Genomic DNA, 24,961 nt, shown 5'->3' with positions numbered 1-24,961 from the left:
GAAACAAGAATGTGTGGGTTGCAAAATTTATATTTACTGCAAGACTGCCCGCACTCTCATTTCCGTTTTTAAGACGCCACAATGAGTGACAGGTACGATCGGGCTATCACCGTTTTTTCGCCTGATGGACATCTATTCCAGGTAGAATATGCACAGGAAGCGGTGAAAAAGGGATCAACTGCGGTAAGTTGCCTTTAAATTAAAAATTGGAGGCAAATTTGTTGTAAATCTCAAAATACACCACTGTCATTTCAAAATGATTCAGCGGTTTGGAAACCGTGCAAGAGCAGACGATTCATTCAACTTTTTAGTTGAATTTAGCAAAATGTTTTTTTCTGGAAGTGAGAGGCATAGTTTGGAAGAAATAGTGCAGTTTAGGTGAGCAACATGTGTGAGGGTACACTCTACTTTTCTCCTTTATGGAGGACAAACAATGGAATTATTATTATTGCTGTGTGCCGACTGCAATTCAGTCACATTGTCATTTTCAGTCGCGCCAAGTCATCATCACACCACAGGAAACGAGATGCTTGTACTCAGTTGTTACCATAACAACTTAAGTCTTACTCTTAACAAGTTCAAGTCAGTATGCTGGCCTCTCAGCGAAGATGTGTGTTCTTCAAGACAGCCAGACTGGCATGAAAAATGTCGATACTGCATACACTGATAAAGCATTTTGTAGCAAGGTTGCCATGGAACTTCAAGTTCACCATATAGTTCTATAGCTGCCCCATAGTTCCAGAGAAGAGGGTTGCTTTTTGTTTGTTTTCATTTGTTATTATCAAATATATCAGGTCTCTGGATTATCAACTGAACTGACTGCTGCACAGGTCAGATTTTAAGATGTCAGAACAGTAGAACCAAGTACAAATAAAATAGAGAACAGACAAGAGAATACTGGTAATTGAATTTAAAGTGATAACTGTGGCAATCAAATTAATCAACTCATTGACTTGCCCAAATCTCCCCCCCCCCCGTACCCCCTCTTGCTCAGTCTCTCTCTCTCTCTCTCTCTCTCTCTCTCTCTCTCTCTCTTTCTCTTAGCTAATTGATCCCAAGTATTATAACAATCGTTACAGATTTTGACTGAATTTGTTGTTGTTGTCTAGGGTTATCTACATAAATTTACAAATTTATCTTTGGAGAGGCTGAATATCATGACATCATAGTCTTTTTTTGCTGTTGATGTAAAGTCTAATGATATATTCCAGTGGTATCAACTTATCAAGTTATATTTCCAGTATTACATTGTAATTGTGTCACACCCCTTCAGTAAAGGGCTTTGACCATTGTTTTAATGAAACTGCTTGCTCTTTCTGTCTCTGTCTCTCTGTCTGTCTGTCTCTGTGTGTGTGTGTGTGTGTGTAATGCCAAATACAGTCACACGTGTAAAAAAAAAAAATTATGATATAGCACTTTTATTTGTATGTAAAGTGTGTATTTCTGTTTAGTAACGTGCTGAGCAAATTACTTTTTATGACTAAAAGTAAAATAGATTTTAGAATAATAAAATTATAATATAATTTATTCATTAATTAAAACAACAGTGATGAGTGGACAGGATTCCCACTAGCCTGTAGCTGACCAGATCAGTAGATGTACCATGTAGCGGAAGCCTTGTCCAGTCACCATGCATAAATGACGGAACATTGCATAATCATCAGAACTAATGGCACAGTGTTATTAATTCAGATTCAGATATGGGCTGGGTGGAAAAAAGCATATGGAATATCAATTGCTTGTAAATCTCGGCACCCTGGTCAAAATAAAATTTTGTTTTGTTGAACTTGGTCTCTTTCTTCTGAATTCATTCTTTCACTTTACTGGTTTTCATCTTAATTCCAAGTTCGTTTACATTGTACCTATGATTGCCCCCCACCCCCACCCCCTTCTTCTTCTTCTTTCTTTGAATACTTCATTAATATAATTTTGGAAATCCTTTTTTTTTTTTCTTTTTTTTTTTTAATGCTGCGCTCTCCCTGTTTTTCCGTCGCAATATAATCAAAATTGGTTTGGCGACATCCAGATCCAGATCCATGAGTCGGGGATGCTCATTGTTCAGTAATACTGATAGAGGACAATGTTGCTGACTGTGAGTGTGACTCTGTTACATTGTTAATATTAAAAAAAATAATTTAAAAAAATGTTTCTTGCATGAACAGGTTGGTGTGCGTGGCGACAACCTTGTGGTCCTGGGTGTGGAGAAGAAAGCAGTTGCAAAACTTCAGGAGGAACGAACCGTCCGCAAGATTGCTCTGCTGGATGACCATGTGGCACTTGCTTTTGCTGGTGAGAATACATCATTACATGTTTGTTTTTGATGTAAGGCTCTTCGGTTCATATAATTAAGGATAAAAATGCCCCAGAAATAGTGACAAGGAGACATAGCACTGTCCAGTTGTAACAATTTGTGGAAATTATCAGTGAAAATGCTTAAAAGTTAAAGCATGACTGTGTTTTGTCAGCAACACCAAACTGCCAAACAGCCTTTGAAATTGGCTTCATTTCTAAACTTTGAGCCAGGTTGTGAATTTCTTCCAATTTATTTTAGATTAATTTTATAATTATAAACTTTTATCATTCATTGATGATGAATAATAAGAGTGATTTTTGTCTTCATTTCATATTTATTTTATTAAGTTTTTTTTCTAAAGTAATGTATTATATCTATATTAATTATCAATATAACTAGTGGTTTACTGTGTTTGTTATACAAGAGTCTGATCAGTGTAATGAAAGTTGACAGCAAATTGGTAAAATAGAATGATACAATATTTCTCTCCTTTCTGCAAGCATTTGTGCATGCATGCGCACATACAGAGAAACACACACACACACAGAAACACACACACACACATGCCAGATGCCAGCAAATAAACTTGTACCTTATCTACCTAATCTGTTGCAACAAAGATCACACTGATAAATTGCAAATAAGCATCATCACTTAAATTAAAATAATGTGGTGGTCTGATTTTCCCAAAGGTTCCTGAAACGTAACCGGAGGTTGTTATTTGTTCACCTATTTATTACACTTTTGTTTTGTTATGTCATTTGTTCAGGTCTGACTGCTGATGCCCGCATTCTGATCAACAGAGCCAGGATTGAATGTCAGAGTCACAAACTGACAGTGGAGGACCCTGTCACTGTAGAATACATCACCCGCTACATTGCACAGCTCAAACAGGTGGATGGGCCTGCTTTTTTAGCATCATCCACTATCTGTCTTACTCTTAGTATTGTGGAAACTATAGACAGCTCGTTTTCCTACTGTGTTGGCTTGAAATAAGGCTTTATGAAACACAAAAAGGAAAAAAAAATGAATCATAACACTTTTTAACAGTTGTGTGTGTGTTTTACCTCCTTTCAGCTCCTCTACCCAACAAGAATTTACAACTTGTGAAGTTTCATATTTAAAAGTTTATACTGGTGTCCTGTTATCGTGTTAGGTCTAATTTTGAAAACATTTTACTTGTTTTCTGGTGTCAACCAGTTGACAACAGCAGTGTGTGTTTTCACAATTTCCTTTAATGAAACTAGCACTTCCACTGTCTCCAGATTTTTTTTTTGGATTTTTTTTAAAAGTTTTTAAGGATAAAGAAATTAATTAGATAATGCCAAGTTCATGTATTGTAACTTTCTTCTTTTTTTTTTTTTTTCTTTTTCTTTTTCTTTTTTTTTTTTTATTATATGAATACCAACAGATTTGGGTCTTTTTGGTTGTACAGTGTTGCAAGTATTGGATTTGTTTCTGTACATTTAACAGTCGGTTCATGCTGAAACGGATGTGAAGTTATGGCTGGTTTACATGTCATGTTTTTGTGTGTTCCCTTCCCAGAAATACACACAGAGCAACGGGCGTCGCCCCTTTGGGTTGTCGTCACTCATCATCGGCTTCGACTTTGACGGCACCCCTCACCTGTATCAGACAGACCCCTCCGGAACTTACCATGAGTGGAAGGTGTGTGTCTGGTCTGCTTCCCAGTACACTTTGGTTTTTTTTGTGTGTGTGTTCACGCAACACACACACATGTGCACAAGCACACACACACACGTTATGAAGTCTGAAGTAAGTTGTTCCCAGTTTGAGGGAAAATTGTCTTCTTTTTTTTTTTTCTTCCTTGCTGTTTTGATTGCCTTAGTTTTATAAGATGTCATTGTGTACTAGGTGATCAGTTGTACAGAAAAAGAGCGTGCATATGTACTTGCACTTATATGTATATGCATATGTGTCACAAACCCTACTGTTTTTGTGTTTGTGTATGATTTTTTATTCATGTTTTTACTCTTGACGTACCCCCCTCACCCACCAATATTCCATGTACACTTGATAATAAGACTTATTCTTATAAAACAGAGCAGCATTGTGTTGACAGGCGAACATGATAGGTCAGAGTGTACATTAGAAATGTAATACTAAAATAAAAGGGAGCAGCGTTGGTTAACATGCAAACACAATAGGTCATAGTGTGTTTTATGAATGTACAATAATGATTACTATGATAAAGGGGAACAGCATTGTGTTGAGACACGAACATGATGGTTACTTGTCATGGGCTATATAAATGTAATACTTATTATGATGAAAGGGATAAGCATTGTATTGATCCAGAAGTGAAGACAATAGGTAAGAGCATATTGCCGTCAAAAGAGGGCACTAGCCAGGGGTATAAAGGGGAGGTTACCTACTTTCGGGAGGTTATCGGCTGTAGTACTTTCGTTTTCTCCGCATAGGCAGATAGTAGTTTGCACAGGACAGGAATGTCAGACCCCTGCCAGAGTCTGCACTAGTTGGGTCACGGTAAGTATGTTATTTAAACGTAATTTTAGATCGAAAATTTCCTTTTGTTAACATAAAATATTACATCAATATTACATACACACCAAAATGTGACCACACACACACACACACACACACACACACACACACACACACACACACATGTATGTACTACTATTATAAAAGGGAGCAGCGTTGTGTTAACCAGCAGGTGAACACGATAGGTCAGAGCGCGCTATATAAATGTACTTTATTATGATAAAACATTTGAAGGGAGCAGCGTTGTGTTGGCTGACGATCGCAGCAAGTCTTAGTGTGCTATATGTATGTACTGTTATGATAATGAAAAGGAGCAGCACTGGTTTACACACAAAACACAATATCTCGGGAGTACGAACACAGTCTCCCAAAGCCTTTCAGTGAAAAGTTCAATGACAGAGTGTTCACCCCGTTATGTTGGCAGGCGAACACGATAGGTCGGAGTGCGAAAACGGTGCGCGAGTTCCTGGAAAAGCACTACACAGAGGAGGTGGCGGCCAACGACAAGGAGACCATCAAACTGGCCCTGAAGGCTCTGCTGGAGGTGGTGCAGTCTGGCGCCAAGAACATGGAGGTGGCCGTCATGAGGCGGGGACAGCCCCTACAGGTGCTGAGAATAGGATTAATGATAATACTAATTACTATTATTAGTAGTGGTATGATTATAATAAAAAAGGTAAATGCTACGAATAGGGATTAATTATGATAATAACTATTATTAGCAGTGGTATGATTATAATAGAAAAATGAATTTTTTAAAAAAAGAAAAAAAGATCAGGTTGTTCCCGCACCTTACATAGAGGTGATTGATTGATTGGTTGATGTGGATACTTATATAGCGCCTATCCTCGGTCAGAGACCATGCTCTAAGCGCTTTACATACACGGGGACATTTGCACCACAGGCTGCCTACCTGGGTAGAGCCGACTGACGGCTGCCACTGGGCGCTCATCATTCGTTTCCTGTGTCATTCAATCATATTTCAGACACACACGCATACACACTCAGACAGACATGTAACATTTTACGTGTATGACCGTTTTTATTTATTTACCCCGCCATGTAGGCAGCCATACTCCGTTTTCAGGGGTGTGCATGCTGGGTATATTCTTGTTTCCATAACCCACTGAACGCTGACATGGATTACAGGATCTTTAACGTGCGTATTTGATCTTCTGTGTGCGCATACACACGAAGGGGGTTTAGGCACTAGCAGGTCTGCACATATGTTGACCTGGGAGATCGGGAAAATCTCCACCCTTTACCCACCAGGAGCACCGAGATTTGAACCCAGGACCCTCAGATTGAAAGTCCAGCGCTTTAACCATTCGGCTGTTGCACCCATCATTAACTATGGGTGCAGCCCCTTCAGGTGGTGGTTCTCTTGTCTTCGTCTTTGGTTTCTTCCTGTCTGTTTCTTTCTGTTTGTTCTTTTTTCCTTCTTACTTCTTTTTCTTTGTTTTGTTTTTGTTGTTCCAATCAAAACGTGAACAGTGTAACAAGTATTCTTTCTTTTTCTTTTCTTCTTTTTCTGTTCTTTTGTTTCTTCTTTTCCTCCTCCTCCCTGTTCCTATTTATAAGCCGTGAAACCAGGCATCGGTTTTGAACAAGCTATTCATATCAGCATTTAATTTTGTACATGCATGTATACGTGCAAACATACAACAGACTCCTGCACTTGGTTCATCTTTTTTTCCTTTCATTTTTTTTTTTTTTTTTTTTTTTTTATACATGTCATGTATGTATATGATTTTTTGTGACACCTTGGCTGGATTTTTTCCGGTTTACTCAGTGTTAAGGATTTTTCCAAGTCTGTGGTATTAGCAAGGCCATAGAAGTATTCTGAATGCTAACCCTAACCTCCTGCTGCTAAGTTCGCTTTCGCAAGCCAGCCCCGAGCTTTTGAGGATTCTAACTCTTTTAAAACAGTTTTATTTCTGTTGTTTTTCAGATGCTGGAGTCTGATGAAATAGAGAAGTACATCACAGAGATCGAGAAAGAGAGAGAGGAGGAAGCAGAGAAGAAGAAACAAAAGAAATAGCTTTGATTTGTGTTTAGCAGATTTTTTTTTTTTTTTTTTTCTACATCAATTGTGCTGTTTCCTTGTTTACTGTTTACGTCACAGTGTGTGTCACATGATGAACATTCTCTGATTTGTCTTAGAAAACATGATTGTCGCTGATTAAAGGAGACATTGTTTTGATTTCAATCTGCCTGTGGCGTTTTCTGTGTGGGATTTTCCTTTGGAACATGTCATAATAATAATAGTAATAATACATAGTACTTATCTGGCACAAATTCCCCATATAATGGGCTCTAAACGCCTCACATGAAACAATACTTTACATATATGATAACATACCTCAGCACAAGAAAAAAACAACACACATGTATACAGCACAATTGTTGATAAACAGGACAAGAAAATCTTATTCAAGGCCCTGTCCTGACGTAAGCACATTTCAAGTAGTGTTTTCTTTGTTGCTGACAAATGTCATCAAACAAGACCAGAAACTGGGATCACACTGTGGGTTAGTGGGAGGTGGTTCAATGGTTTGACATCTCTTCTGGGACACATTTTTGCTTTGACTCTTAGTTGTTATTTTGATTTTGTTTTTCTTCCCCTGATATGTAAGACTTTTTATTCAATCTTCCGTCAGTATTCCATGGTCTGATTTCCTCTGCCACTGCTCTTGATATTCATTTTAAGGCTGAGAAACTGAAGGAGCGAGCAGAAATGTAATGTAAAATGTTGAACAGGTGAAATGATTTTCTCTCTGCCCATACCCTCTGCCATCTTTTGACTCAAGTGTTGATGTTACATGTAGCGATAGCGTTCAGCATGAAAGTGAATGTGAGTGGTTCATGTGTATGTGTGCTGAGTCACTTTGCTTGAGTTTGAAACAAGAAAAAAAAACCCGCTGAAATTGATATCGCTGTTTCATTATAATTGGTATATGTATTGATTAAAAAAAAAGAAAAAAAAAAGAATAGTTATAAATGATATTTATACATTGAGAAATGACACCTTTGCTGTGACTTGTGATTGAACAATGGGAAGTACTGGGGACTATGGAAAGTTGTGTTTGGGGCAAAGAAAAATGTCACACTCATATTCTTTGTCAGATCTTTTCTTTCTTTCTTTTTTTTTTTTTTCTTTTTTTTAAACATACACAAACATTGATAAGTCTGCAGGTGTGGGTGTACGTTTTTCATGAGTGATCTTCATTAAAAGCAATATTACAATGCAGAGTTCACATGAGTTTGGCTTCATGTACACTCCTATTTCTGTTGAGATCTGTGATTGTATCATCACTAATATTGTTCAGAAGGTACACAGAAATCTTGAAAACACAGAAATATGATGAAATATTAACCATTTGGTGAATATGTGTTTAAATTATGTCCAAATTATTGGACAGAAGCGTGTGAATTTCCCAGGGGACCTGTCCAAAAGTGACTGACATAATGTTACTGAAGTTGTGACATCCCCAAAATCCATCTCCCAATAACTCAGTGAACCCAGGGTGCTGTGAACTTTTAAAAAGGTACAGCCACGGTCTGGTCCCTTTTTTCAGGATTCACACAGATGGAGAAGTCTGGAAAACTACGAAGGCCATTTCCAGGACTGGAAAAGTCATAGAAACACATGTCCTTCCATGCAAAGTTTGGAAGTCTTGGAATTTTCAAGATACTGCAGTATTGAAGATTTTTCTTTCATTAAATAAAAAAGATACAACTCTTGTACACCTACACATGGCATATATACAAAGCACTTCACAAATAATAATGAAACGGAGTAAGAAATAATTCTGCAAGTAATGTACATTTGATCATGAGTTTCTCAAGAGGTGACTGCCAAGACTGGCTATCCGGTTTGGGAACATAAAAAAAGTTTTGAGAAAACGCATTTGAATTTTGTATAATAAAATAACTTTGTCTTTTAGAACCTGTTAAGCTCAATATTGTGAAAGCTGCTTAGCAAATTGCACTTGACATATCATGAGTGTCAGCTGGGCATCTAAGATTTGGATTTCCCTAAAAGTGCCAGAAGTGATGGGAGTGCCAGACCTGACCATCCTAACATTTGTATTTGTATTTCTTTTTATCACAACAGATTTTTGTGTGTGAAATTCAGGCTGCTCTCCCCAGGGAGAGAGTGTCGCTACACTGCAGTGCCACCCTTTTTTCTTTTTTTTTTTCCTGCGTGCAGTTTTATTCGTTTTTCCTATCAAAGTGGATTTTTCTACAGAATTTTGCCAGGAACAAACCCTTTTGTTGCCGTGGGTTCTTTTATGTGCACTAAGTGCATGCTGCACACGGGACCTCAGTTTATCGTCTCATCTGAATGACTAGCGTCCAGACCACCACTCAAGGTCTAGTGGAGGGGGAGAAAATATTGGCGGCTGAGTCATGATTCGAACCAGCGCGCTCAGATTCTCTCGCTTCCTAGGCGGACGCGTTACCTCTAGGCCATTACTCCACGTCCTACATTGTCCTAAACATGGCACTATTTAAAGAAAGACGGCAACAAAGCTGTGAATGTGAGACCAGCTTGTTCCCCAGAAGGCAGTTTTACCAGGACAAGGAGTGAAGTGGTGGCCTGGAGGTAAAGCTTCTGTCTAGGAAACGAGGATCTGAGTGTACGCGACTAAATCCCATGCTCACCTGAATTTTCTTGACCTCAAGTAATGATCAGGGCACTAGTCGTTTGGATGATCAGAGGTCCCATAGCACCCACAGCACATGGAAGAGCCCATAGCAACAAAGGCGTCGTTTGTCCCTTGCAACATTCTGTGGAAAAATCCACTCTCACAGTCACATGTGTGCATTGGCGTGAACTGAAGTCTGACTGAATGACACAGGAAATGAACTATGAGCACCCTCTGCCCAGTTAGGCAGCTTGTTGTGCCAATGACTGTAAAGCACTTAGTGTTTGGTCTCCGACTGAAGATGGGCACCAAAAATCTTATAAATAATAACCAGAAAACAAGAATTTTGTTTTTCTTATCACAACAGATTTCTCTGTGTGAAATTTGGGCTGCTCTCCCCAGGGAGAGCGTGTCGCTACACTACAGCACCACCCCCTTTTTTCTTTTTTGTATTTTGTCCTGCGTGCACTGTGTTTTTCCTATTGAAGTGGTTATTTTTTCTACAGAATTTTGCCAGGAACAACCCTGTTTTGCTGTGGGTTCTTTTACATGCGCTAAGTGCATGTTGCACATGGGACTTCAGTTTATCGTCTCATCGGAATTACTAATAGTAACAGGTTCAGTACTGTGGGTCAGTGAATGAGTGTGAGTTCATGCTTTGCAGAACCTGTTATGTAGTGAAAGTCTGGCCTTGCAGGCAGCCCTTGATTTAACTCACTCAGTACGGCCAGTCCTCTCTTCTCCTCTACACAGACCCCTCGGATGTCCAGTGGGTGTCTCAATGACCCAACCTTTAGCTTCCGTCGTCAGAATTGTGGTATTCTTTGTCAACATTCACATCTTCAGTATAAGAGCCTTCCACTTGCAGTATTTGGATGATGGTAACTGGGGTGAAACACTGTTAACGTTGTCTCTTTTGCCGTTCGTATGGAAAGAGTTAAAGTAGTGGATTCCTATTTTTGCCCAGCCACTGGCAGCAGTGTACCGTAAAGTGCATCACATTCAACTGGGCCAGTGTGGCCATCCCACCCGAACACACAGCACTTCATAGGATTGGAAAGCCAGCAGGGGCCGATTTTTTTTCTGCAAATGTTGGCTTCTACTTCCACATTCACTCGCACAGTGAGCTTTTATGTGCATGACCGTTTTTATCCCACCATGTAGGCAACCATACTCCATTTTCGAGGTGTGCATGCAGGGTATTGTTTTTGTTTCCATAACCAACCCAATGCTGAATAGCACTATGGGATCTTTAACAAGCGCATTTTGATCTTTTGCATGCATGTACACACAAAGGGGGTTCAGACACTGGCAGTTTAGCACATGTTTACCTGAAAGATCAGAAAAATCCCCACCCTTAGCCCACCTTCCACCATGACCAGGATTCAGTCCAAGGACCCTACGACTCACCGCCTTAACCAGCCCGCTTCTGCACCCCTCCCAGCTGGGGATGAAAAAATTCCCACAATATCAATGCCAAAGGTAGGATCCAAGCATCACACAATTCTCATTTAAATACACACACACACCACCATAATTTGTCAAGACACAGCTGAAATCATGGCAAACCTTTTTATTTTCATCCATACAAATACTGCAGCAAGAACTAAATCTCACAAATACTCCAAAATCCCAATGTGTAAATCATGTATGTGATGTGTGTACCAAATGCAAATCCGAGCAAAGACTAGGTGTGAATGCTTCTCAGATTTTAAAATCGGATGCGATACAATTATGAAAGGCTCTGGGCTGCATTTGCAGTAGTAACCGATTCCTTCACTGACAATCTCTCAAGTTCAAAGCTGAGAGCCCACCCACCCCTGTGCAAAACGAACAAATGCCCCATAAATATCCACACTCTAGACTAATAGTAACGATGCAAAATTTCATGTCCAAATTAAAGAAGTGACAAGTACGTTACACCAACACTGAAGAGCTCCACACATTCCTGCATAACTCTGATAAAATATTCAGCTCAAATTGGAAACAAATCAACAACAACAAAATGATTAAAACAAACATGTATATCAGACTGACAAAGATATTGTAGAATGTAACTGAAGAGGAAAAATAGACCAGACTGACAATAACAAAGCAACACACACAATTTCTCAAACAGGACTTCATAAGAAGCAGTGAATTAATGTATATTTTCTAATTTAAAAAATAAAAATTACAAAAAGAAAGTTGCACATCAAATCTCCATTTCCAACACATACACAAAATTTCAAAAATCAAAATTTTGTTTCACAACACTAATTTGAAAACTGATCAATTTGTGGTTCTTTGACACCCTTTCTGGTATATTTAGATTGTTTTTCTCTTCTCTTCTTCATTATTGAACTGGTGCAAACCAACCAGACTGCAGCATGTCTTGTCATGTCAGAGCCCTTTGATTCGATCATCTCACTGACGCCTTCAAAGAAGAAATGATTTTTTTGTGTTGCTTCATAATCTAACACATTCCCTACATCTTGTTGAAAGAATAAACATGTACCAACTATTAGACGTGAACACCAACTAAGACTTACAAAGCTGAACATAACAGATGTATGGAGAATAATGAAAGCCACAAACATGCAAGAAATTTGACATTAACATGCAAAATACAGTCTCAGACATGGTTTTCATGATATCAATGAAAATGACAAGTTCATTTTGTCTAATTGATTACCTTTCCTTTCTTTCTTTCTATTTTCCTATTAATAATGAATGGGTTTTTTTTTATACTTTGAGACTAGTGTGAAGTGATCTCAACAAGATGAAGGTGTTCACCTGAAGGAAGAAGACTAAAATTCCATGTTAATTCTGACAATTCTTATTTCTTGTTTTTTCGTTGTTGTTTTTTTTAATTTCAATTTCCAACTGTTCTGTTTCTTCCAATCTGCTTCAGACACAGGTGAGAGACAGTTACATTTTGTGAAAAACACTATCACCTGAAAGAAAAGTACCAAGTTAAAAAAAACTACCCACCATAGACAGGTAATACCCATAGTTTTTTCACCTGAGTAAAATTATCTCTCCCTTATTTTTTCTTTCTTTCTTTCTTTTTCTTTTTTTAACTATCGTATTTGTACTGTCAGACCAGATCTCTGATAGCCTTCCAGAAATGAGCATACAGATGTATCATGCACATCCATATGTATGCCAAGTGAGCAAAACTGCAATTTATCACATTTCAAGTTTCACTTTACAGCAGACATATGATCGGAGAGTTCCAGCTTGAGGCATTGTCAAACAGCACAACCATAAGCTTCATGATAGTTTGATAGAAATGAACTTAAAAGCTGTGTTAAAAAAAAATATATAAAAAAAAAAGCATATGGCAATATGTCAAGGGAGACGATGGTTTGACATGTAAGAAGGTATCCACAGCAACTTGTGTATCCATTCTGACCCATAACTCATTGCCTTCACAAAATATACAAAGCACACTAGAGTCATTAAAAAAAAAACAATTAAAAAAACCAGAAAGAACATATGCACAATCACTATAACAAAAGCATTGTAACAGTGTTGGAAACAGCAGGGTAGTAGCACGGTTTCTGTGGTGAAGAATCTTGCCAGACAAGGTTGACGGTCAGTCCTGGCATTGGTTCTGCATCAGAGGAAAATCACTAGCTTCTGGCCTTTCCGTCCCCATCACACCAATCTCTCTCCAACATATAGACATCCATTTTCACCTTCATACATCCTGTTTAATCTTTATGAATAAAAATGCTCTTCTTTTTTCTTTTCTTTTTTTTTTATCTGTCTAGTTACTTCTAACTCCAGACTATCTCCATGACAACTTGGCAATTCTTTATACTCCTCTTTTCTTCTTCGTATTTTTCATTGATAACGTGATCTCACTAATAATTTTAAAGTTTGCGCATCCCTAACCTAAAGAATACAATTCAATTTATTAAAGATATTTTTTTTTTAAAAAGTAAGATAATCTAGGAAACCTGAGTCTTAAATAATCAATTACAAACACAGCAAAAATCCATCGCAAATCACAACAGGTTTGCAACTTCCATATTTCCTGACCAGCTATCCTCAAAGAATAAAAGTAAAAGGACTTTGTTTTTCAAGTGGAATACCACGACAGTTGAAGTTGGCAAACAGTTTTGTACCAAAAGCGTAAAACGTTCTAGCAATAAGGCATGACACTGACAAACAAGGTGAAGAAAGGTGCGGCTAGTAACGCCCGAGCCGAGTGGACAGTACTGGGAACGACGACAACAGGTGATACCACCCGCAACTGTTCATCTGTCTTGCAAAGGTCTTGTTCGTCACTCTTGAAAAAAAAAAAACTCTGGGAGAAAGGGGCAACACAACGGATCCATTTCTTCATGCACTGGCAGTTTCGGCGTATGTTATGTTAATTATAACCCTATGATTGTACTAAAAGACAGCCTAGGCACTACCAATAATAGAGCGCATGTCAGTGAACATCACACACAGGAAGAACAAATCACTTGGGCATGAGGTGTGAGGGGGACAGCAGAGGAGGGGGGATGGGGGCGCGGGCATGGTTCAACAGTCTGCTCTGTCACCATCATTATGCGGCAAAATTGTAAATTGTCAGCCGAAAGATCTCGTTTGCAATGCAGAACGACCCGTCCCCAGTGCTCCTGAGAACAAACGTGTGTGAGAAGCCCATTGGTTTGTCCATACTCTGCGCCTCCTTTTCAGCCTGTCGCACAACAAAACAGGAAGGAACATTAGTTTGGAATAATGCCAGAGCACACTTGATGTCTTATTCACACACACACACACACACACACACACACACACACACACACACACACATTATTATATCTATAGGGTTTATACAACCATTCCAAATTCAAACAACATTCAAAAGTGAGAGTAAGAGCACACAACTGACTAATCAAATCAATTTAGTACTCATACTAGTCAGAGACTCCAAAATGTTTTGACACAAAAACTGAAATACAACCCCTGTCAAGACATAACTTCACTTTCTGAAGCCAGTGAAGGTTCATCAATTTCATGCTTCAAAATCACAAACCTTCAAAGTCACAAACCTTCAAATTCAACTATTTTACTCATTACTCCCTAAAAGCTGGAATGGGGTGGGGGCCCTGTGGTTGTGGGGCCTGGTTTCAGAACAGGCAGAGGAGAGGAGTCTTTCTGAACCCATTAAACCCACCCTGGGGAATTTACAGCCTCAGAAGGCACCCATGCCATGTCAATGCTGAGAAACACAGAAAAAAAACACACTATTTTCCCTCAAAATCACACATGGATACACCCAGAAATATCAAGGGTTTGTTCCCTTCCGACGGGTGCAATAGCCAAGTGGTTAAAGCGTTGGACTTTCAATCTGAGGGTCCCAGGTTCGAATCATGGTGACGGCGCCTGGTGGGTAAAGGGTGGAGATTTTTACGATCTCCCAGGTCAACATATGTGCAGACCTGCTAGTGCCTGAACCCCCTTTGCAAGCAGAACATCAAATATGCGCGTTAAAGATCCTTTAACCCATGTCAGCGTTTAGTGGGCTATGGAAACAAGTACATACCCAGCATGCACACCCCCTAAAGAGGAGCATGGCTGCCTATATGGCAGGGTAAAAACGGTCATACACGTAAAAGCCCATTCGTGTGCATACGAGTGAATGTGGGAGTTGCAGCCCACAAACGAAGAAGAAGAAGAAGAAGAGTTCCCTTCCTTTCCTATTGCTGCATATGTAGGAACATGAAAACTGCTTTTTGAAACTGATTTTGACGCCAGACCAACGCCTGGGTGCAGGGCTCAATGAGTTTAAGAAACACTAGATACTTTGACTTCGGCTGATATTCTAATCTAATTTCTATCATTGATGAACATCTTCTTTGTCGATTACAAGTAACATACACAAGCAGCAAAATTAATATGAGCACTTTCGCTGAAAGAGAGCAAAACTATAATAATAATATAAAAAAAAAATTTTAAAGAAGAAGAATTGAATATTTACAAATTGCCTTTGCCCAGACCTGCCAGCTCCCAGTAGCACACCTAAAGGTTTTCCACAAACAAATAAGCGTGCACATCACATACAAACAGTGAATATACAAGACACAGTAAGTGTTTGTTCGAGTTTTTTTTTCCACCCCAAACAATCATTTATTTACTCTCTCTCTCTGACTCTGAGTCTCTTTGACCTCATCACATGGCTTGGGGGCAAATCAAAACAAGGGAAAAAAAAAAAAAGTGAAGGTAACTTTATTTATCTACATAAGCGCAACACCATAGCATTTGCAAAATGCACTTTACTGAACAAAACTGTGCTCAAATCATAGCAGTTGGCAGATCTACTTAGACTGACATTACATGAAAATTAAATTTTGTTGAAATATGTTCACTGATAACTTCACAAGTAAAACAGCTGCATGAACTGACTGAAGTTAAATACACGTACCTGAAGAATATGAAACAAAAGTATTGCACTGGTGATGGTCTAACCAAAACATTGCATGATAAAATCATACATTCATCACAGAACAAATATAATAAAATCACTTTATGGTCAGAATCATTATCATTATAAATTTCAAATTCATAATCTCACTCAAATTTGCTCCTGTTTACCAGCCGCGATGGCGAAGTGGTTAGCGTCGCGGACTGACGGCTGGGAGGACGCGGGTTCGAATCCTAGCGGAGGTGGGTTTTTCGGCCCGTGGCAGGCTCCTACCCAGAGTTGAGTGTGCTGTGGGCTTAAATGGGGAGACTGGGACCACACAGTCGAGTGTCATCCACTTCAAGGATGCGTCTTTGGGTGTGTTGCTCTAATTACCTGACCAACACTGCAAGTGTCTGTATCTCTCGGGCCTGGTTAACGCCGGGATATCATTATGACAGGAAGCGTTGAGTACAGCCTTGTCATGCAGTCCCAAACCAAAATGGACCTCCATAGCAACATCGTCATCATCATCGTCATCCTCCTCCTCCTTCATCGTCATCAATATAAACAAAATAATCTCAAAGTCTGTGGCCTTTCATAGCCCTGCTCTCATGGTGACCTCAGTTTCGATACCCCTCCACTTCTGTGCTTGGGGCGAGTCCTGTCAATGCCGTCAGTGTCAGCAGATTCATGGGGGGCTGTTGTTTGAGGGACGTGGTGGCGGTCTTCACTCTGGGAGGGACGCTCACTCAGTCTGGCTCCGTGACTAAGCCATTATTGTCGTTAGTAGGGGGCTTGGTAGGTGGTGCCCTAAGTACGTTAAAACAGATCAGGCACCACTGAACACCACCGAAGTGACTCAGCAGCAGTGCAGGGTCTCCTCTGGTGTGTGGCCTCCTGGCGACCTAACATCGATGGTTCCCTGTGGATTGCTGACGCTGGAACTGCGATGGACGAACCCGGGTGTGGCCGTGAATGGGGGAATCTAAATGAGCAGCGTGGGAGTAATGCCACTGAAACGGTGCAGATGAATGGGGCAGCAAAAAATAAAATAAAAAAATTTTTTTAAATTTGCTCCTGTTTACTAATTTAGACCATTACAAGTATAAGAGGCAATTTGAGTTCAATTACTTAAACAGTGAGAGGCTGTAAAATGCAAGGAGAATATCATTTGCATAAAGTTACAAATATATCCTAAGAATTGGCAAAACAAATTAACTGCAGTACACAGAACAGAGAAAAGCTGCAACTACACGTTTATATAATTCAAACTGAAAGGAAACAAATGTATAGCATCCATCGGCAGTTTACAAGTTATATCACAATACACTGAATTGTAATGTTACACTTCAAAGGGCAGTTCACAGCAAATTAAATAACAAAATATGGAATTATGGTTTTACACTTCAAAAGGCACCTTGCAAGTTAAAAAAAAGCACACAGAATTATAATGGCATAGAGGTACATGCTGGATTGTAAACACACACATGCTTATTCCAGACAACTACTCACCAGTTGACCGAAAACGTAGACTAATACACCTCCATCATACATTGGCTGGCAGTCAATTTTGGTGATTACTCGATGAATACTACCCATTTTAAACTTCTGCAAAACATATACAATACATAAATGTAGAGATATTACAGTGATATGTGCTATACATAACTCCCTCCCCCTTAGTGTGCAGCATCCATGAATCACAGCAATGCAATGCACAACACAAAGCACTGGCATATTTGCTTTCTGTCTCTGAAAGTGTCTTTTATTTTTGTGATATCTTACACTGTTTGAAAATATTATTGGCATTCAAGATGTAACTGAGCAATCACACAACTTCTAAATGTCAATGTTGTACGAACAATGTTCCAGCATTTCTTGATCCACTATAATCAAATTCTAGACCAGACTGTCAGGACAGCTGTTGCCTCTTCTGCTGTTCCAATGGTCATTGTCAGACACAACTATCACACAAATATTTGAAGATAAGATGGCTCATTTAAAGGCATCTTCACTTTCCAGTTCTGAACCATACCTGTTGCTGCCGGTCTCAGCAGTACTCTTTAGACCCTACGCCAACATTTTTGTTTTACCTTAATTATCTATTTCATGATGGGAATTTATAATAAGCAACAACAGCTTCATTTCTACATCAAACCATCAATGAAAAAAAAAAGAAGAAAAAACAAAATGCATAAATATATATATATACATACATACACAAGAATAGTGTGACAATAAAATCCACAACTGCATTTCTATTTCACACACATGCATACACACACATACACACACGCAGAGCAAGCACGCGCACACACACACACACACACACACACACCACATAACAAATAACAATAAGTCAAGTGATTTCAAAAACTTTCATCAACTGATCAAGAAGAATGTATGCTGAGTGCCTGGAATCAGGACTGCGCAGGGAAAGGGTAGGGGGAATGCTACTAAAGGCAAGGCCAAGCACAACGCTGTGCATCTGACGTCAACAACAAAGACACTTGTGATCTTGTGCCACCAGCTGTGGAACTTTTTGCTCTGATATCAACATTGAACAAGAGAGGTAAGGCCTTCAAGACTCACTTGAGATAAATTAAGTCCCCTAGCATTAATTACAGAGTAATTTCCCTTTTTTTACTATCTGCACCAAAACGTTTGCAAAATAAATAAAAATTCCATGCTTAGCAAAAGAAGTTCCTGTTTGAACAAAAAATGACAATAATGACTGCTCTTGTTGTTGGGTCAGAATATCAGATCAAAGTGCCAAGTTTAGAATTAGAGAATACAAAAAATATAAATATAACAGTAAATGCCGTTTGCATATAATTAGGCTTCTTTTTTTATTTTTTTGTGCCCATCCCAGAGGTGCAATATTGTTTTAAACAAGATGACTGGAAAGAACTGAATTTTTCCTATTTTTATGCCAAATTTAGTGTCAACTGACAAAGTATTTGCAGAGAAAATGTCAATGTTAAAGTTTACCACGGACACACAGACACACGGACACACACACACACACACACACAGACAACCGAACACCGGGTTAAAACATACTCACTTTGTTTACACAAGTGAGTCAAAAAGGCGTTTACCGAGTCTGAAATCTATCATTGCTGAGCTCATGGAAGTCATGAATATTAAAGAGCGTGTGTGTGTGTGCGCACATGCATGTTTATGTCATAATCATAATTGTGCGTGTGTGTGAGAGTGAGATTTATAATCAAGTGTGTGCATGCGTAGGCGGGTGTACGCAAGCATGCATGCATGTGGATGATGCTCATCCCGAGTACACTAGAATTACCAGCAAAATATTATCAAATGAGCTGCACATGAAAACCTTACTTCACATAGCTTCTGTCGAATAGTTTGAATTCCCTGGCATTGTTCCTCTTCAAACGTCAGAAGCGCCTCAGCCTGAAACAGAATATATCTTTATATCATATTGTATAATATGCCAATCATTCACAATTTATTCATCATTATACGCCCAGTTCAGCACGCAAACACACTCTGTCTCTTTAATACAAACTGAGAGAAACTCAGAGACATTGTGGGTCAATAAAATTTCAATTAAAAATTCAATACAGCTGAAGAGCCCAGATGACCACAAAGGCATCAGAACTGTGTGTCACAAAGAAAATGCAACCTAAAAAGAACTACATCTATACATGTATACACAGTATATCAGTAACTAGTAAGGTAAAGAAAACACATATCTAGTACAGACCTAAAAAAATTTTTTTAAAGTAGTTGGCAAATTTTCACATTTCCTGGGCACACATGCAAACAATAAAATCATCTTAAGGAATAAGAAGTCATTAGTTAATCATCAAGACTGACAAAAAGTACTGGGAGTGATAGAATATAAGCGTTAAAATAACCCAAAGAAACACTCTATCTCAAGACAGAACATTCCAAGGACAATTTGTAAGACCCAACTGGTTTCTTGAATGCATGAAATACTAAATAGTTGCTGACTTATACCATGAAACTGAGAGTGACCTAATCATACTCAGTTTTGCAAAGGTCTTCAATAAGGTCCCGCATAACACGTCCTCTGTAAGTGTGAGTATGACATTATGGTACATGAGGAGCAACCCTTTACTGGATTCACACTGTTTTATCAAACTGAACGCATAGCAAGTAGTGATGGATGGATCACTGTTAGACTCAGTGTCTGTCATTAGCGGAGTTCTGCAAAGGACAGTTCTGAGTCCTCTCCTCTTCTTGCTTTTCACTAATGACCTACCAGACCAACTTCATGCAAAAACTCTCCTGCTCACTTACGACTGTATTGTCTATCAAACTATCAAGAGAAAGTACGACTGCAAACTACTCCAGGAAGACATCACACCACAGCCTGGAAGCAAAAACTAGGGCATGGAGTTTAATCCCCAAAAATGTAATGTTCTAACTTGCACAAAATCTAAAAAGTCCATCACTTTAACCACATCCTGAAAGGACGCACTCTTGAGCATTCAACCAGCTCAAAATACCTTGGTGTAAACATAACATTAAATTTAGGATGAAACTAGCACACTGACAGTCACAAAGAAAGCCAATGTCATGCTGAGCTTTCTTTGGAGAAGTCTGAAAGTGAGGAACAGGATATGTAAAGCACTAAGACCAATGCTTACAACACTTTTGTGCGGCCCCATCTGGAGTATTGAAATTTGAGGCACTTTTCAAAACCCCCACACAGATGACCAAGCAAAAGAATTAGAAGCAGTACCAAAAACAGCTGCAAGACAGGTTGCCAACTAGTACAAGAAAACTCAAACCATTACAGCATTAATCCAGGACCTGAACTGGGAGTCAATGGAGTCGAGGCGCATCAAGCTTCAGCTTCTACTCTGATACAAATTTATCTACAATACATGTGATACATACCACCTGACTCTTACCTAACCCCTTGCCAAATCTAGAACATGTTCCAGTCATTCACAAAAGTTTAGGCAATTCTCAGCTAGAACTAATAGCATCTGTCCAAAACTATAACTTTCTTACCAGAATTCCCTGCTATCAGTAACACAGCAGAGGCCCTGACTGGCCCCCACCATGGCATTCTTCAAGGGGGAGCTGAAGAATTTATCTTTTGGAGTAAACTGATGTCCCAGATTTAACCAAAGTAGGGCTGATGAAGTCTTGGGCTGTGCCGGTTGGGGCCTTGCCCTGGGCACCGCTATGTTAGCCGGATAGGCCTGGATGGAGCCGTGAAAACTTATTTAACTTGCTTTTTTTCTTAAATTCCCAATCCCCTTCTCTCCTTATTTTCACTTGTTTCATTTAGTTTGTGCCCACAGCATCACACACACCTTGTCGATAAAGGTCATCTTGTGACAGACGACGATAAAACAATTGATGGTTGAAATGTTCGTTTTACAAATGCTAAATATCCAAGATATTTGTCAGTAACATCCACAATTTTCCCCTTCAAGTCAGAATGAACAGTGTTCATAACAAGGCATGTGCCATTTGTCAAATCAATTTATGTATTTTGGTTGTGACATGCATGTTAATCAACGGTCAATCATTATTCAGCCATTTTATATTTTCATTATGGCCATCATGTACGAAAACTCACGCAGCAAAATCATCTACAGCAGGGGGATTTCTGATTTTTTTCTCTCTAATATATATATATAGATTAAAACTGACAGAAACCTTTGTTGTCTGTCTTACTGTCTGATTACATAATGTTAAAGTGTTGGTAAATACTTAACTGCTTGTGGTGGAAAAAAAATGCAGCTGTGATTTATTATCCTCTTTACATTGAAATGTTTTGGTGCATAACTTTGTTAAATAGAAATGTGCGGAAAATGGCTATAACTTCCATGTGAAAAAATATACATTATTCATGATCACAAAAAATGTGTTTAGCAAGTAATAGCCATTATATTTCATCAAGATTTGATATGCTTGATATCATCTTATCCACATTACTTATAGACTGAATCCATTATTGTTTCTTACAAGTTTCACTCTAGGTGACTTTGTAAGCAACTTTTCATTTGGAACTTGTAAACCAAAAGTAGGGTGCCAAAATTCTTGTTTTTTGAAACTGCGAGTTGGGGGGAGGGGAAGGGACCGGGGAAGAAAACATGAAATCCAGACAAACAGCAGAAGACAGTGAACCATTACATGGTCTAACTTTGTTTACATTTTATACATATGACTGCGAAGAAAAACCCAGTATATATACTTTAAAATCTTGTGGAACAAAAGTATGATTCACAATAACATGATCATCTCGATCTCACGGAGGTGAAAAGGAGTGCTCACGTGGTAACATGCGAGGATATTTTCCCTTGTTTCTCGTTGATCAAATATATTGTAATAATAACTGACGAAGGATTCTCCGATTTTCTGAAAATCAGGATTCATTTTTGGTTTTTGATGAATGTCCTTTTCGTTTTCTGTTCCACAAAGTTTGCACTTGGCAGTCACAGGAAGTCCATCAACGGCATGCGATTCGCCGCGCGATTCAACGAGAAGAAAACGATTTATCTCTTTACTGTGATTTTATACAAATCACAATTGCAATTCCGAAGTTTGGGGTAGTTTTCTTTTCTCATAATGCAAACAAGTCATGAAATAGAACTGTTCCTTATTCATACCTAAAAAAAAATAGAAAGTTAAACAATATCAAAACAATGTAAAACCATAACAATCTGAATTAACTTTTGGTTGGCACCGAACCTTGAAGAAAAGGATGAATTCATTTTTCACACCTTCTGTCTTTCTTTCAGTCGTTAGTTTCTTCGTTCAATGCAAAGTGTCTTTGTTTATTTGTCAGCCTCTTCTCCTTGTTCTGCTTTAATGTCCTTGGCATTCTTCTTCTTCTTTCAGCAGATGTCGTCAGTGTAGCGGCGAATATGGATCAGTCCGCGTGAGTTGGCACCTCTTTCAAGGCCTGACTAAGCGCGTTGGGTTACGCTGCTGGTCAGGCATCTGCTTGGCAGATGTGGTGTAGCGTATATGGTTTTGTCCGAACGCAGTGACGCCTCCTTGAGCTACTGAAACTGAAACTGGCACCTCCTTGAAACTGAAACATATCGATTTCAACTTTAAGTCTCAAGTTAACGGCTAGACCCTACATCAAATGGACAGCAACAAAAACAATTATTCAAAGACTTGATGAGACGCGGTCTTGATTTCAGAACTTGATAATTATACCTACATGGTACAGAATAGACAGTCAAGACAAAAAAGCAAAACCGTCACTGAAAAAACAACAACAACAAAAACAAACAAACAAAAAACCATCTTGTAACTTCGGTGATGTGTTTGAAATGAGAGACAGAGACAGAGAGACACACACACACAGAGACAGACAGACAGACAGATAGCGTGCGGTGTGTGTGTGTGTGTGTGTGTGTGTGTGTGTGTGTGTGTGTGTGTGTGTGTGTGTGTGTGTGTGTGTGTGTGTGTGTGTGTGTGTGTGTGTGTGTCACGGTGTGTGTGTGTCACGGTGTGTGTGTGTGTCACGGTGTGTGTGTGACTGTGTCAGTGTGTGTGTGTGTGTGTGTGACTGTGTCACGGTGTGTGTGTGACTGTGTCAGTGTGTGTGTGTGTGTGTGTGTGTGTGTGTGTGTGTGTGTGTGTCACCGTCGCGGTGTGTGTGTGACTGTGTCAGTGTGTGTGTGTGTGTGTGTGTGTGTGTGTGTGTGTGTGTGTGTGTGCTCAGCACCTATATAAATCCCTTTCACCGCCAGTCAGTTTAGAGACTGAACAAAACTGAGATTCCTTTGTGCTGTAAACACAGAAAAGATGGTGTCTTAGTACAGCTGGTGATTTCCCCTGTGGTGTGCAGAAGTATATGGCCTATAATAATAATGATAATAATAATAATAACAATAATACATAGTTTTCTAATGGCGCGATATCCAGCACCAATGCTGCTCAAAGCGCCTTACATCATAGTTGACTATAAACATGCCTTAAAAAAACATACTGATCAACCGCGAACGTAGACGTACATGTACACGTACACACACACACACACACACACACACACACACACACACACACACACACACACACACACACACACACACACACTGACATTAAATATCAACTGCACTAAAAACAACTAATTGCATAAGCATTAAAATGGTTCTTTTTTCTAACATAGAATTCTGTTTGGACACACTAACATGCCTACACACTCACACACGCGTACCAGAGCACTGTAACCTCTGTGACACTGTGACAAACACATGCATGCACGCACACTGACACGCACGCACGCACGCACTTAGTGACGGACGCACGGCGCACACACGCACACACGCACACACACACACACACACACACACACACACACACACACACACACACACACACACACACACACACACACACACACACACACACACACACACACACACGCCCATTAAAAATAACCAGACGGCAGAAAAAATAACATTACATCTAAGACCGAAACTACATAAACTACACAATCCATTAAAATATGACTGCAAAAATACTAGCACGAAGATACTTGCCAACAAGCATACCTTGGTTTAACCATTCCGCCCAGAACAAAAATGCTTACGGAAAAGGTAAGTTTTCAGATCTGACTTAAAGGAATGTAGATTAGAGGAATTTCTTGGAGATGAAGGTAGAGAGTTCCACACTTGGGAAACCTGGGCACTGAAAGACCTATTTCCAGCGCATTTCAGATTAGTCCTTGGAACTTTAAGCAGCTTTTCAGAACTGGATCTTAATGTCACGGTTCTGTGCGGTTCATATGTTTCCAATACAGAGGAGAGATACAATGGAAGAGACTTGTCAAAATGTTTGAAGGCGAGTGTTGCTAACTTATAGTGAATGTGGGACTCAGTTGGAAGCCTGTGTAATCGATTCAGCAGAGGTGTAACATGATCAGATTTCGTTTTGGCTTATCCTACCACCACCGAACACAGTAAAGAGCAGTAAATTCATGGCCGGATAACAGACCCATCAGTGATCTGGTCACCTTTCAGTCAGTGACACTGATGGGTCCCGGTTCTAACTAGCTGGTGCATTAATTAATGTGAGTTTGGCGGTGGAAGGGATTTATATAACTGACTGGGGGCTGCCTAGCTGGAC

The 24,961-nt window shown here is 39.3% G+C and overlaps 2 protein-coding genes across 3 annotated transcripts; one reads left to right on the top strand and one right to left on the bottom strand.

Moving 5' to 3' along the window:
* Nucleotides 1-53: 53 nt before the first annotated feature.
* Nucleotides 54-7,028, top strand: LOC143285693 (proteasome subunit alpha type-7-like). Its single transcript, XM_076593092.1, has 6 exons — nucleotides 54-183; nucleotides 2,163-2,289; nucleotides 3,063-3,187; nucleotides 3,839-3,961; nucleotides 5,244-5,426; nucleotides 6,771-7,028. The coding sequence occupies exons 1-6, from the start codon at nucleotides 82-84 to the stop codon at nucleotides 6,858-6,860; spliced, it is 750 nt and encodes a 249-aa protein (XP_076449207.1). The 5' UTR covers nucleotides 54-81; the 3' UTR covers nucleotides 6,861-7,028.
* Nucleotides 7,029-11,029: 4,001 nt separating this feature from the next.
* LOC143286022 (putative nuclear transport factor 2) lies at nucleotides 11,030-22,352 on the bottom strand. 2 transcript variants are annotated; one of them, XM_076593532.1, is made up of 5 exons: nucleotides 22,151-22,352; nucleotides 19,211-19,282; nucleotides 17,372-17,467; nucleotides 15,434-15,474; nucleotides 11,030-14,149 (listed from the first exon to the last, which is right to left on the bottom strand). In XM_076593532.1, the coding sequence occupies exons 1-5, from the start codon at nucleotides 22,250-22,252 to the stop codon at nucleotides 14,038-14,040; spliced, it is 423 nt and encodes a 140-aa protein (XP_076449647.1). In that variant the 5' UTR covers nucleotides 22,253-22,352; the 3' UTR covers nucleotides 11,030-14,037. The 2 variants fall into 2 exon arrangements, with proteins under 2 accessions (XP_076449647.1, XP_076449648.1); XM_076593533.1 differs by lacking the exon at nucleotides 15,434-15,474.
* Between the last annotated feature and the right edge of the window lie 2,609 nt (nucleotides 22,353-24,961).

The sequence above is a fragment of the Babylonia areolata genome, chromosome 9, assembly GCF_041734735.1.
Source record: "Babylonia areolata isolate BAREFJ2019XMU chromosome 9, ASM4173473v1, whole genome shotgun sequence".
Classification (NCBI taxonomy): domain Eukaryota; kingdom Metazoa; phylum Mollusca; class Gastropoda; order Neogastropoda; family Buccinidae; genus Babylonia; species Babylonia areolata.
The sequence above is the reverse complement of the archived record's forward strand: the minus strand, read 5'-3'. Positions and strand labels throughout refer to the sequence as shown.

Coding starts and splice junctions, on each gene's coding strand:
- LOC143285693 (XM_076593092.1), top strand. CDS start 82: ATGAGTGACAGGTACGATCGGGCTATCACCGTTTTTTCGCCTGATGGA. Junction 2,290..3,062: donor TGTGGCACTTGCTTTTGCTG/GTGAGAATACAT, acceptor TCATTTGTTCAG/GTCTGACTGCTGATGCCCGC. Junction 5,427..6,770: donor GGCGGGGACAGCCCCTACAG/GTGCTGAGAATA, acceptor GTTGTTTTTCAG/ATGCTGGAGTCTGATGAAAT.
- LOC143286022 (XM_076593532.1), bottom strand. CDS start 22,252: ATGAATCCTGATTTTCAGAAAATCGGAGAATCCTTCGTCAGTTATTAT. Junction 17,468..19,210: donor TTCGACAGAAGCTATGTGAA/GTAAGGTTTTCA, acceptor TATGTTTTGCAG/AAGTTTAAAATGGGTAGTAT. Junction 15,475..17,371: donor TCTACGTTTTCGGTCAACTG/GTGAGTAGTTGT, acceptor GAAAACCTTTAG/GTGTGCTACTGGGAGCTGGC.